Raw genomic sequence first — 14498 nt, forward strand, 5'->3', positions numbered from 1 at the left:
CAGTCGTAGGGCCCCAGGGGAACGTAATTTTGTGTCTGTGGGCTTGCCTCAGCGAACCATGGAAAACATGAATTCTGCCATGGTACTCAAAGAGTCCCACTGAAATGGTAGTTCTGTCTTTTTCTCAGTTTGTCTGAGGGTATCCTAGGAAATATAGCCCAGCCTTTATCTCCTGCCCCCAGAGCAGCAGGGGAATGAGGTCCAGTCTTTACTCCCCTCACTGTAGGGTATCCAGGGGTCATCTCCTAGTCATCTCCTATCTCAGAGCCCCCTAGGAAATGCAGACATGTCTCCTTAGAACAACAAAGTAGTCTGGACCTTTGGATGTGGGAGAAGAGACTGGAAGGTTAGTGCTTGGGTGAGTGAGTTGGAAGGTTGCATTTGGAGCCCAGAAATAGATGTGGAGGTGGCTTAGGGTGGAAGACTGCATGGGACAGCTCCCAAGGCTGGGACCTCGAGTGCTTGGGTCCTACAATATGACCCCTAATTCCAGGAGCCTGAGGAAAGGTGTCCCCCAATCGTCCTCTCTGGAGAAGGGCAGATCTGGCTTTGTTCACTGATACAAAAATCTTTATTTAAGTACAAAATATTAAATAAAACAAATATTAATTAATAATAATAGCGGCAACAATATTAATATCACAAGAGCTCTCGCCTGCTGGCCCGTAGCTTTCCTCTAGTTTTTCTCCTCTGATTCTCACAGTTCTCTGAGATAGGTGTTTTGGCAGCTGGGAAAACTAAGGCCCAGAGAGGGGAGCACACTGGTCTGAGGTCACACAGCAAGTCAGTAGGGCTGGGAGCTAAGGGAAGGGCAAAGGGATCCCCTGGATCCAGCCAGGGCAGTGGGAGTGTGGGGTTCAGATGCAGAGTAAAGTACCTCCCCACAGTCTGGCAGTCATAAGCAGGGTGACGAAGAGGCTGAGGTGGGCAGGGCCAGGCAGGGGGGCACCCCCCGTGTGGGGCTGGGTAACCAGGGCTGCATGGTTACAGCCGTTTCCAGTACAGCAAGAGACGTTGAGATGGGTGAGGCTGAAAGCTTCAGCCACATGGAGGCCTTGGCACCAGGAGGGGGTTGCACAGCCTCTTATGGTGTAGCTTGGGTTCCCCAGTCCTGAGGAGAGAGAAGACCATGTGAGACTCCCAGCTCTCGGGCCTGGGACTGGAATTCTCACTGGGTGACATACTACCTCGTGGTGGGTACCCCCCGGAGAAAGCAGCAGTTCTAAGTGTGGTCCCGGAACCCCTGGGGTTCCCTCAGACCCTTCCAGGGGATCTGTGAAGTCAAACTTATTCTTGTAATAATGCTAAAACCTCATTTGCCTTTTCTTGCTCTCACAAATGTTTTTTGCTCTCACAAGGGGTTTCCTAGAAACCCTAGGACATGTGATCTTGCAACAGACTGAATGCAGAAGCAGATATGAGGGTCCAGCTGTCTTCTATTAAGCCAGATATTAAAAAGATTGCAAAATGGTAGAACAATGCCAGTCTTCTCGTTCAATTTTTTCATTTTGGAAAATGTCTCCTTTTTTTCTTTCATAAAAATATGTCCACATGTCATGAGTTTTCAATTGTTCTTTTAAAATGAACAAATACATTTTTTAAAGACTCTTGGTTTTCATTTCTAATGCAGTAAATATCTATAGATATGACTGACATAAGCAATAATTTTTAAGAGCGTGAAGGAATTTTGAGACCCCAAAGTTTGAGAACCTCTGGAATAAAGGAACCTGCCCAGAACTTCACAGGATAGGATCCTGGGAGGTCCACCGGAAGTCCCACCCCCAAAGAAATCCACATTTCTGTGGCCCAAGTATACATTTCCTAATGAACAAGTCCTAATTTCTTACTACACTTTGCACCCTCCTGAAGGAAGTCCCACCTTCTCCAACAGAATGATCCACCTCAGTTAAGTCCAGCTTCATGGGAAGTTACCTCTTGCAGAACCCCCCATCACCCCCATAAGTATCCTCTCCCAGCCTCCTAATGGCTCACCATTAGTGCCAGTGGCTTCCAGACATTGATTCATGGGGCCTCGGCAGTCAGTGAGGGAAGTCACTTCGGAGGAACATCCATGGGTGCTGTTCCCCTCACAGCTGTAACACTGGAAGCCGTTCAGTGGCAGGTTTTGAAGCTCCAGGACTTGGAAGAAGACCAAGTGACACAGAAACCAAAGAAATTAGCATGAGCGGTTCACAGCATTACGTCCCCAGGACTCCCAACTCTCAGCCCTAGATGTCGTGGAGCCCTCTTGTGGTCAGGCATTGGAACAGCACCTTCTTTTGGAGGGTTCTCTACGGCCTGCGAGAGAAATTCCAACTCCCAGCTCCCCACGAGCCCCCACCTGCCTAGACACAGGGTAAGACGAAACAGTCCTTGCCTTCAGAGAACTTACGATTTAGAGCTACACTGTCCCATATGGTAGCCACTAGCCACATGTGGTTGTTTACATTGACATTGAAATTAATATTAAATAATAAAGAATTATTGCTTATGTCAGTCATATCTATAGATATTTACTGCATTAGAAATGAAAACCAAGAGACTTTAAAAAATGTATTTGTTCATTTTAAAAGAACAATTGAAAACTCACGACATGTGGACATATTTTTATGAAAGAAAAAAGAAAAAGGAGACATTTTCCAAATATCAAGCGCTCAAAAGCCATATATAGTAGAGGCTACCATATCTGACAGTACAGATACAGAACATTTCCATCACCATGGAAAGTCCTGTTGGACAGTAGTGATTTACAGAGACAGAATAACACAAAGGATCTAGATTATATTGAAGGGCAGAGTTAGGGAAATTTTCCCTGAGGACAGTGCTTTGACCTAATGAATCAGAAGTAGCCAGCCAGGTGAACTCCTGGGGGAGAGGTGTTCCTGGTGGAGGGTACTGCCTGTGCAAAGGCCATGAGACAGACACATGCTGGATTAGAGAGGGCATAGTAGAGTCTTTGGATTTCATTCTAAAAGCAAGGGGAAGGCACTGAAGTGATTGAGGAAGAGTGACATGATTTGATTTACATTAAGCTGTTGGTGGGAATGTAAACTGATACAGCCACTATGGAAAACAGTATGTAGGTTCCTTAAACTAAAAATAGAACTATCATATGACCCAGCAATCCCACTACTGGGCATATACCCTGAGAAAACCATAATTCACAAAGAGACACGCACCCCAGTGTTCACTGCAGCACTATTTACAATAGCCAGGACATGGAACCAACCTAAATGTCCATCGACAGATGAATGGATAAAGAAGACGAGGCACACATATACAATGGAATATTACTCAGCCATAAAAAGAAACGAAATTGAGTTATTCGTAGTGAGGTAGATGGACCTAGAGTCTGTCATACAGAGTGAAGTAAGTCAGAAAGAGAAAAACAAATACCGTATGCTAATGCATATATATGGAATTAAAAAAAAATGGTACTGATGAACCTAGTTGCAGGGCAGGAATAAAGAGGTAGACATAGAGAGTGGACTTGAGGACATGGGGTGGAAGGGTGAAGCTGGGGCGAAGTGAGAGTAGCATCGACGTATATACACTACCGAATGTAAAATAGTTGGCTGGTGGGAAGCAGCAGCATAGCACAGGGAGATTGGCTCGGTGCTTTGTGATGACCTAGAGCGGTGGGATAGGGAGGATGGGAGGGAGGCTCAAGAGGGAGGGGATATGGGGACACGTATATGCATATGGCTGATTCGCCCTGTTGTGCAACAGAAACTAACACGGTATTGTGAAGCAATTATACTCCAATGAAGATCTATTTAAAAAAAAAATCACTCTTGCTGCTGTGTTGAACATTGGCTGTAGGGTAGCAGGAGGACCAGCAAGGTCATTGCAACAATCTAGGTGAGAGGCCATGGTGGCTTGCACCAGGCTGGTGAGCAGTGGAAGGATTCAAGAGGACATAGAAGCATAAAGCACAGGTCTTGGTGAAGCTTTGATAGTTTCATTGAATTCCCACAAAATCCTTCTTTGAGAAAGGGCTTGATAGGTCCATTTTTCAGAGAAGGAAACAGAGAGGAGGGGTTTCCCTTCAAGCAAGCAGCAGTCAGCCTGAGTGCACCTCCCCACCCCAATCCCAGGCCTCACGCCGGGTCCCCTGCCCCTTACCTGGGCCCCCATTGCATTTGGTGGTGTTGCAGCACCGCAGGAAGTGGAAGGTGTGGTTGTTGTGGAAGCCAGTGGGGCCTGGGCAGCCAGGAAGGTTGCCACAGCCTCGGGAGTGGCGCTCATCCCCTGGACTCTCTGTGGGGGCAGAGGAGGAGGTCAGATTGTTGATGAGGGGCTGAGATTGGATTTGCCCATGGTAGCAGTCCTCTGTCCATCCTCTGCTTCATCCTTCATTATAGGACCCTCATTTTATTGGGAGCAGCCATATATCTAGCCAAAAGACACAATTTCCAGTCTCCATAGGTATAGTCATGTGGCTAAGTTCTGGTCAACGTGATCTAAGTAGAAAGATTTTATGGGACTTCTAGAAAGGAGAACCTTTACAGAAGGAGGGGTGCCCCCCTTTTGCCCCTTCTTTTCCCCCCTCCTTCTTCCTGGAATTTGGACATGAGATCTGGAGCTCAGGCAGCCATCTTGGACTATGAGGTGATCTTGGGAATGGAAGCAATATGTAAGAAATGAGAAGACATTTGGGTTCCTGGTGACTGTGGAACTGTCCTAGTGGCCCTGACTTCCCATCACTGGACTTTCTGTGTGAGTACTAACTTTCTACCTTGCTTAAATCCCTGTTATTTGGGGGTTGTTGTTAAGTGCAGCCTTGGGGAGGAGCAAAGCAGGGAGGGGGAGTTGCTGGCAGGTTGGGGCTCACCTTCCAGGCTCTGGTGGGTTACCACCTCCAGGCACTGTTCTCCAGGGTTGCGGCATTGCAGGGTCTTGTCCCAGCCCCTCTCACAGCTCAGATCTGACGAGGCACAGGAAGAACATTCGAGGTAACGGCTTCGGGGAAAGGTAGAAACCTGGCCTGTTTGGGGAGGATTAGGAGGGTGAGACTTCATGGGGAGAGTCCTAGAGACCCAGCTTCCTTGAGGACTCACTTCAGCATCAATTCTTCCTTATCCCACCTTTCAGCCAATCATCAAGTGCTGCCCATCCCACCGCCTGAATCTTTCTAGAATCCATCCCCTCGTTTCCAGCTCCATGACCAGGTCAGACCTCCTTCAATACCAGCTTCCTCCCTGGCCTCCTGGTTTCCATTCTTGCCCTTCCCACCCCAGTGCATCCCACATAGCCCTAGAAGAATGTTTCTAATACTCAAATCTGACCCTGCCTCTCCTCTGCTCAACACTCTTCCATGGGTCCCCAGTGCCTACAGAATAAAATCCAAGAAACTCAGCGTGGCTTTCAAGTTCCATCAAAGACTGGGTCCTGGTCACCTTTCCTGACTCATCTCCCTCCACCAGCCCCTCAGACTCTACACCGGTTTTCCTCAGTCCCCGAGTATACATGCTGACTCCTGCCCAGCCTTTGCATCTGCTGTGGTCTTTGCCTAGAACGCTTTCCCTGCTCCCTATTTTCCCTGTCTCCTACTCATTCTTCAGAGGTCATCTTCTCCAATTTTGCCTCCTCCAGGAAGCCCTCCTTGACCTCCCAGGCTGGATTAGGTGCCTCTTGGGGCTCCCCAATCCCACCCCTGCCCACTCTGGGTCATCCCCGTCTGGTGACAAGTCTGTTTCCCTCACTGTTTGTTTGTTTGTTTGTTTTTGGCCATGTCACATGGCTTCTGAGATCTTAGTTCCCCTACCAGGGATGGAACCCGTGCCCCCTGCAGGGAAGCACGGAGTCCTAACCACTGGACTGCCAGGGAATTCCCTGGTTTGGTTTTGTTTTTTTCACTCTTTTTGTTTGTTTGCTTGTTTGTTTCCTTCTATGGATTCAGTCCCAGGAGGGTAGGGCCAGGGCTGTCTTGGTCATTACTATGTCCCAACACAACCCAGCACAAGGCTGGGGCCAGAGAAGATATTCAGTAAATATTTGTTAAATGAATGAATGAATGAACAATTACTTAAAACCCTTCTATTGTTCCCTGTGGTAGCCAGCTTCCAAGATGGCCCCCAGTGATCCCTGCTTCCTGGTATTTGTCCCTTGTGTAGTCCCTTCCCATAAGGAATAGAGCTGACCTGTGGAACCAATAGGATACTGTGGAAATGATGGTGTGTGACTTCTGTGTTAGATCACGCAAGACATTGAGATTTCTTCCTGGCTCTCTCTTGGATCACTTGTTCTGGGGGGAAGCCAGCTGCCATGTTGTAAGGACACTCAAGCAGCCCCACCGTGAGGTCTACATGGTGAGGAGCTGAGACTTTTGCCAAAGCCATGGGAGCTGATCATCCATGTGAATAAAGCTAACTTGGGCACCTTCAGATGACTGCAGCCCACTGTCATCTTGACTACAACCTAATGAAAGATCCAGAACCACCTAGCTAACCCACTCCCAGAATCTTGACCTTCAAAAACTTTGTGAAATAATACATGCTTACTTTTGTTTTAAGCTTTGGGGCAATCTGTAATGCAGCAATAGATAATTAATACACTACCCAATCATGTCAGAGGTCAAAGCCTCACTTAATTGATCTGTGATAAACTTGCCTCTCACACGGACCTTTCAGTCCAGGCCAAGTGGATGAGTTACTTTTCCCTGGAAACACCAGAGCCATCCCTCTGCCCAGGCTTTGGCTCACACCATTCCCAAGCCCGGCATGTCCTTCCCTTCGTGACCCCAGATATCCGAGTTTGAGTTTGGGCCAAGTCTTAGAGAAATTAGAGAGAGGGCTGTCTCAGCCAAGGCTCTCAACTGGCAGGCCAGCAGCTGAAATTAGGTGAATCACTTACTTCTAAAGCCAGATCTTCCCCACCCTCTCCCAAAAGAAAAATAACTAAAAGGCTGACAACCCACATCTTCTAATATGAACCACCATGAAAATGAAAACACAAATTGCCATCACTGCCAAAATAGCTGTCTCATACCACCCATGGGTCTCCTTTGTGAGCTCTTCTTCTTACGTCACTCTTCTAAATGTGGGTGATCCTCAGGCTCTGTCTTAGGCCCTTTTTTCATTTCTCGTGGTATACACTCTCTCCCATGGGATGTTATCCATTGACACAGCTTCACCTCCACCTATCTGCTGGGAACTCAGAAATCTCTCTCCAGGTAAGACTTCTCTCCGAGCTCCACACCTGTATACCCAAGGGCCTCCTGGAGGTCCCCTAGCTATCCATCAGACACCTGAATCTCTACCTGCCCCCAACAAGACTCTCCATCTTCTCCAAACTGCTCCTTCTCCTGAACTCCACGTCTCTGAGATGGCCCAATCTTGTCCCCCAGGGTAGAATCCTGGCAGACTCCTTGATCCTCCATATCTAGGCACCCATCTGGATACTTCTACTGCCCTGTCTTCTGGTTCTGTAATCCTTTTGCTCTACTGTTTCTGATCTCCAGTCAGTACATCTATTGAGTTCTTAATTTTAGCTCCTGTTCTTTTTTTTTTTTAGTTCCTGTTCTTTATTTCCTGTTGGAATCATTTTAAAAATGGTTTCCAGATTTCTGCTAAAAAGTAACCTTTCCTCTATTTTCTTGAATATATTGATCATAGCTCTTTTAAAGTTCCCCTGTCTAATAACTCCAATATCTGATTCATGACAAGTCTGTTTCTATTGTGGGATTTTTCTCTTGGTTTCCGGTCAATTGGTCCTTTCTGTTTTCTTCAGGATACCTTGTATGTTTTGACTAGATGCCAGACACAGACGACGATTTGTAAAGTCTCTAAATGATGTTATCTTCTGCCAGAGAGGATTAGGTTTTCTTTCTGTCGAAGATCCGACGTAGGCATTTTTAGGGCTGGTCTATTTCAGTTTTGCCCTTACTCCTAGGATGTGGTCTCAGGGAAAGCCTGAGACCTCTCTTTCCAATGTGGCAACTTCGGTCCCCCAGCATCATATGCGTGCTGGAACTCCTGCTCAGTTCTGTAGATTCCCAGATACTATTTTCTGTAGAGTTCCTTGGAGTCTCACCCTACGCATGTACGGCTTGCCAATGACTTGAAGGAAATTTGCAGATTTGGGGACTCCCTTTTCTGTGGTTCCATGCATTCCAGGATTTTACTTCTCATTTTCCAGACACTCTGGCAACCCCAGACTCCAACCTCTGCCTTGTCAGTCTAGCGACGATCTCTTTCTATTTGCATTCTACTTCCCTTCCAGAGCAGTGAATTGGCAAGTGCACTCAAGGAAAAAGCCAGCTTGTCTGTGGAATTCGACTTCTGCGCTTCCCTTATTTCGAAGATCGGAGCATCTCAACTTCCTCTCTTCATCTGCTTGCTCTTGAGTACTTTAATAATTGTTATAATTTGTCCAGCTTTTATAACTGTCATTGGCAGGGGGGTTGGTCTGATACAGGTGTCTCCACATGACCAGAACTGCATAATCACCCCTACATCTAATCCATCATTACACTCTGCTCATCTACCTGCTAAATAGCTCTTAAATCCATCCACTTCTCTCCATTTGCACAGCAGACAGACACTGTCTTCTTCTTCTTCTTCTTTTTTTTTTTGGCTGCACCACGCGGCATGCGGGATCTTAGTTCCCCCACCAGGGAATGAACCCACGTCCCCTGCAGTGGAAGCACAGAGACTAACCATTGGACCGCCAGGGAAGTCCCTACACTCTCTTCTTTATCTGGACAACCTCACGCACCTCCAAGTTGGTCTCCCCTCATCTACCTTCCCTCCATCCTTCCTTCCCTCCAATCTCTCTTCCACTCTGAGGTCAGAATAACGTGTCAAAAAATACAAATCTGATAGTGACGCTCTGTACTTGAAACCCTTTCATGACCTCCCAGTGTTCCCCAGATGAAGTCTATATGCCCCACCATAGCCTAGAAGGCCCTGTATAATGTGACCTTGCCAATTTCAGCAGTTCCTCTTGCCCCATCTCGTCCTTCTTCCAGCCATGCTACTTTCACCCTCCTCTGGGCCTTTATATCTGTTGCTCCCTCTGTCTGGAAAACCCTTTCTACTGTCTTTTTAACAGTCTGACTCCTATTCATCCCTCAAGATCCAGCTTAGCTGTTGCTTCCTGTATAGGAAACCTTCCCTGACCTGAGTCAAGTATCTCTTCTAGGGTCCTACAGCCCCTACTCTTAGTTACCCCAGCCCTGATCACTCTGGCCTCTGTTTCCCCTATCTCAGCCCTGACAATTCTGGACTGTGCTTTCCTATGACAGCTCTGACCTCTCTGGTCTCTGTTTCCCCTATCATGGTCCTGACTCCTTTGCAGGTGCTTCCGCATCCCAGCTGTGACCAATCAGGGCAGTCACTGTCACGTGATGGGTCTGTCTGCCCCCCCCCCCCACCGCCCTGCCCACATACACATACACACTAGACTATGAGCCCCATAGGGGCAGGGCCCAAGGCTATCTTGGTCACTCCTGTGTCCCCAGTATCACAGAAGAACAGGATGTGGTTTAACCAACTATTCTAGTCATCACAAGCAGGGTAAAATGGCGTTAGACATGGGGCTGATAGGGACTTCCCTGGCGGTCCAGTGGTTAAGACTGCGCACTTCCAATGCAGGTGGCATGGGTTCGATCCCTGGTCAGGGAGCTAAGATCCTACATGCTCCGTGGCATGGCCAGAAAGATAAAAGGGGGGAAGCTGATATAGATATATTAGTTATTAAATTACTGAATTGACAGCTGCTGCCCAAGTGGACCCCTGACCACTCCCAACCCTCTCTGTATTTTACTTTTTTTGGCCACGCTGCACAGCTTATGGGATCTCAGTTCCCCGACCAGGGATTGAACCTGGGCCACGGCAGTAAAAGCCCGAAATCCTAACCACTAGGCCACCAAGGGAACTCCCCGCAATCCTGTCTTCAGAACTCTCATGTCCTCAAGATCCACTAACGGGGTAACACCAGGCCCAGCAAGAGGCCTCCAGTTCTGACTCGTCAATATTATTCTGCGGCACTGACCAATATTGTTAAATATTTTGACTATTATCTCTGATTACAAGTGTTATTTAGACTCAATTACAAGTGCTTTCCTTCAGCACATCTAACAGAGAGAGGAAGCCGGCATCCTCTCTTGTCATTTCCTTGAAAATAAACATCTGATTCAGTCCCCACCAACAGATGAAAGTTGGAGGTCAGGATAAATGAAAATCTAGTGGAATCAGGATGGATGAAGAACAAGGAAAAAAACCCAGTGCAGAGGCAGGTGCTCTGCTTCCTGACGTCATTGTGACTAGACTGGTCTTAACCCATTTCCTTCCTCTCCAGGGCCAGAAAGGGGAATCTCTGCCTGACCGCACACCATGGGTCCATTCTCTCCCCACCCTTCCTCTGCTGTGAGAACTTGGGGAATTTGAGCCTTTCTAAGTCTTTTTCTTACGCTGACCAGAGCCTAAAGGCATGAAACTCAACAAAAAGCCTTATGGAAGTTTCTTCACATTCTAATTTGTTGCCCAACTTCCGAATCATCGATTCTAGGGAACTTTCCAAGCCCCTGGCAGCCTGTCTGATTCCCTCCTATTTTGACTTCCTTTAAGAACTCTGAGTCTTTGGTATCTCTGGTCTTTGTATCCCTTGCTGAGCATCTATTGCTTGAATCATCTCCTGTCATATGAAAAAAATTACATGGCAAAACATCAGTGAGATACCTCACCTACCTCTCAAGTGGGGGTGTGTGTGTGTGCAGCTTCTTAAAGGCAGGCGTTGCACCTTATAAGTAACAACCACACACACACACATACACACACACCCACAAACACATATGAGATGGGATGGGGTTAGGGATGGGATGCGTTTGTAGTTGGGAGTGGGATTGGGGACAGTTTGAGATGAGATGGGGTTGATTAGCGGATAGGATTAGAGGTGTGCTTGGAAGGAGGATGGGTTTGAGTTGGAGAGTGTTGAGGATAAAATGAAGTTGGGGACGGGATTGGAGGTGAGGTTGAGCTGGAGTTGCAGCCAGGCTGGAGATGTGTTTAGGATAAGGAAAGGTTTGAGCCAGGGTAAGGCATGGAGCTGGGGTTGGGGTGGCCTAGGATTAGGGATAGGACCAGGATGATGATGGAGGCTGAGTTCGGCATGGTTTGGGGTTGGGGATGGTGAGGGCTGCCCTACTCACCAGGACTGGGCTGGTTGCACAAGTCTGACCCACACACGGCCTCTGTCAGGGTGATGATCTGCATGCCAGTCCGATAGCTCATGGTCCTGTTGGTCTTCTCTGGGTGAGTACAGCCTCTCTCCACCACCTCCAGCTCATCACCTTCTATAAGGAATGTCTCATGGTCACCCCAGAGGCTCCCCTGGGCCCAACCAGCCTCTGACACTCCTGGTTATAAGGTCACCCGCTCCCAGGGCTGATCCCTGCCAGGCCTCTCCTCTTGCTTGAGTCCAACTCTCTCTTTTCTAGAGTTCTCCACTCTCCCCCCAACCCCCTACACTGGAAGCCTACTTTCTTTTAGTGATAACACTATCCCTGGGACCTTCTGGATCCATCTACCCCCTCCCTCCCAGCTTGGTGATCTTAGCAGGGAGATACCTCTGATAGGAATCTTTAAAGGAAAATGCTTCGAGCTCACCAAAAAGTATAAGACAATTATATAATAAATACTGTGCCTTCATCACCGAACTTTATAAAATATTAGCATTTTGCCATATTTGTTTCAGATATTTGTAAAAAAAGAAACCAAGTTTAAAAGATAGTTAAAGCCTCCTGGTTACCTCCCTCCCTCAAATCCCATCTCCCTTATGCTCCGTCCAGAGGCAACCACAGGTGTAGGTAATTCTAACACCTCTGTATGCAGAATATATATTATTGTTTATTTGTATATTGTTTATTTATTTTGATTGTTAGAAACTATTTCTATTAAAAGGTGTCAAACTCTGCAACATGCTTTTTTTTCTTTCTTTCAACCTTACATTTTTGAGCCGTATCCAGGTTAATACCTGCAGCCCTAGTTCCTTCATTTAAGCTGCTGTGGGGTATAATGCGTGATTATACTGTAACGTTTTTCCTCTGCTGACAACTGACTTCAGTCTTTCCAGTTTTCCATATCACAGACATTAGGGCTAAGAACATTCTTTGACATGTGTCTCTGGGCAAGTGTGGCCAAGGTTCTCTGGGGTCTCTACATTCCTAGAAGTCCAACTGCTTGTTGTAGGGTATGTTCATCTTTAACCAGATATTGCCTATTGCCACGTCGCTCTGTTTGGTGCATGCACCGATTTACCCCCCTAACAGCAAAGCCCGCAGCTCCACATCCTCATCGACCTCAGTATTGTCAGATTTTTCTTTTTTTTCTTTTCTTTTTTGCCGCGCCAAGTGGTATGCCGGATCTTAGTTCCCCAACCAGGGATCGAACCCGTGCCCCCTGCATTGGGAGCACAGAGTCTTAACTACTGGACTTCCAGGGAAGTCCCTGTCAGATTTTTAAACGCTTGTCCATCTGGGGGCGTGTAACCGGTCTCCGTGTCTTTTTCATGCGTATTTCCCCGATTGCTCGTGAAATAAGGTTTCTTTGTCACTCGCGTTCCCTGCTGCAGCTCACCTTCCCATATGTGCAGGACCGTGGTCCTGCAGAGGTCCTGGCCGGGGGCACACTCTTCCACCCTGCAATTCCCGGTAGTCTTACACAGCATGCACCGCAGGCCCCAGGAGGCTGGGGGCAGAGGGGGGAGAGGAGAGGCGTTATCGCTCCGCGCCAGGATCCCGCTCTCGCCCCCTTAAGCCCCAATACCTGGACCAAGTCTCCAGGCCATGTGCACTCAGGTTCGGGCTCCACTTTTGCCCGCCCCTGGGTTCCAAGGCTGGTTTCCAGTCCGCTATACCATCTTTAGGCCAACGTTCAATCTCCACCCTCTACCCTAAAGTTCTTTCTCCGTCCACAGGTCCTTCCTAAGTCCAGCCCTCGCTCGCTTTCCCTTTAATTCTGTCTGAGCGCCGGGCCCATCCTGAAACTCCGACCCCCATCCTCTCCGCGGGTGTGGACGTTCTAGCCCGGCTCCCAATTAGGTCCTTTCCTCCAGCCCGCCCGCCTCGGCCTACTCCGCCTCGCGAGCTCTCCTAGGGGTGTTCTAGCCTCACCAACTCCAGCCGGTCTTTACGTTCTACCCCCGTTCCCGGTGCCCTCCACTAATGCCCACTGGTTCTCCTCCTCCCCGTAGCCTCTCCCCAGCGTTCTCTCTCCCCACCCAACAGTCCATACCGAACTTCTAACTCCGCGCATCAGCCGTGCGGAGATTCTAACCCCACTACTACTGCGGCCTCCCCAGAAGTTCTCCCCCCTCCCACTAGCTGCTCCTGAACTGTTAGCCCCTCCCACTGCCCCCTCCCCGAAGTTCTGACCCCGCCCACTAGCTCCGCCCCAAGGCCTATCCCTGCCCATCACGTCTCCCTTGCGGTCCCTTCCCCGCTCCAAATTCGGAGTCCCTTCCTGAGTCGTTACTCATTCTAGGCCTCCCGCGGTCCGGAAAGCTTTCCCGGTTATTCATTACCGAACTACCTCCCAACCCCTACCCCCCCACCCCGGCCCTGCCGCGCCCTGACAGCAGTTCCTTCTCAACTTCCTTTCATTTTCCAACCCTTTTTAGATTTTCCAGAGAAAGGAGGTGAGAAGCCTCGTCGGCTAGAGGATAGTGAAAGGGAAGGCGCCTCGAAGGACAAGCCTTGGGTCCCCGGCCCCTGGCCCTGCGACGCTGAGCCTGACTTTCTTTAGACCTTTTGTTAAATGAGACGCTGTCCTCCCTGTCTTGCAAATGTGTCTGTGTGTGCGTGTGTGTGCAGGGGGGGAGGGGGGGAATCTGACAGAGTGCAGAGGGCTGTAGGAGCCGCCGCGGGTCAGAATCCCACTTACAAGGACTTGCTGTGTGACCTCGGACCAGTTAGTTAACCTCTCTGTGCCTCAGTTTCTCTGTAAAACGAGGTTAAAATAGTTCCGCCCGCCCAGTTGGAAATTGCAAGGAAGGAGCTTAGAAGAGTGCCTGGACTAAAGAGCGTACTCGCTACATGGCGGCTGCTGTTAAGCGCCTTCGCTCAACGAATATTTCCTGAGCGTCTACTGTGTGCCCGGTACCGCGCCGTGTGAGGCTGCAGACAGCAGGAGAATTATTATTTGAGTGTGGGTGGAGGGGCTAGGGACTGAGCCCTCCTCCAAGTCATCAGACTCTGAGCTCTCTTCCCCTCCCCTCCCCCCTCCCTTCCATCCCCCCCGTCTGACCCGGTCCCCAGCGCAGAGATTCGGGCACCCAGCCCCTACCTGGAATGCAGGTCTGAGCCAACAGTAGCAGCAGCAGCGGGCGGCCCATGTCCGGCGGCGGCTCCTCTCCGCGGTCTCCCTGCACCTCTCAGTCTGGCGCCCGGGAGGAGACAGTTTTGTGGCCCTGGGGGCTCCTCCCAGACGTTTGCGAAAGAGCGAGTCAGCTCCAGATGCGTGGGTCATCCACCTCCACCCACCTTCCTCGCAAACTTC

At 49.0% G+C, this 14498-nt stretch overlaps 1 protein-coding gene across 4 annotated transcripts; it reads right to left on the bottom strand.

The window, feature by feature from the left end:
• Nucleotides 1–544: 544 nt before the first annotated feature.
• On the bottom strand, nucleotides 545–14488 carry PLAUR (plasminogen activator, urokinase receptor). Of its 4 annotated transcripts, none has more exons than XM_082369690.1 (7): nucleotides 14286–14488; nucleotides 12579–12689; nucleotides 11153–11293; nucleotides 4835–4987; nucleotides 4126–4260; nucleotides 1993–2139; nucleotides 545–1111 (listed from the first exon to the last, which is right to left on the bottom strand). In XM_082369690.1, exons 1-7 carry the CDS (start codon nucleotides 14332–14334, stop codon nucleotides 858–860), a joined length of 990 nt encoding a protein of 329 aa, XP_082225816.1. In that variant the 5' UTR covers nucleotides 14335–14488; the 3' UTR covers nucleotides 545–857. The 4 variants fall into 4 exon arrangements, with proteins under 4 accessions (XP_082225816.1, XP_082225815.1, XP_082225817.1 ...); XM_082369689.1 differs by having other exon boundaries at nucleotides 11153–11296; XM_082369691.1 differs by lacking the exon at nucleotides 11153–11293.
• Nucleotides 14489–14498: the final 10 nt, after the last annotated feature.

This window comes from Balaenoptera borealis (assembly GCF_965194805.1).
Source record: "Balaenoptera borealis genome assembly, chromosome: 19".
NCBI lineage: Eukaryota > Metazoa > Chordata > Mammalia > Artiodactyla > Balaenopteridae > Balaenoptera > Balaenoptera borealis.

Excerpts from the sequence above, each read along its gene's own strand:
- PLAUR (XM_082369689.1), bottom strand. The coding sequence starts at position 14,334 with ATGGGCCGCCCGCTGCTGCTGCTACTGTTGGCTCAGACCTGCATTCCA. Across the intron at positions 11,297-12,578 it reads GGTCCTGCACATATGGGAAG|AAGGTGATGAGCTGGAGGTG; the intron begins GTGAGCTGCAGC and ends CATTCCTTATAG. Across the intron at positions 4,988-11,152 it reads GTGCAACCAGCCCAGTCCTG|GCCAGGTTTCTACCTTTCCC; the intron begins GTGAGTAGGGCA and ends CTCCCCAAACAG.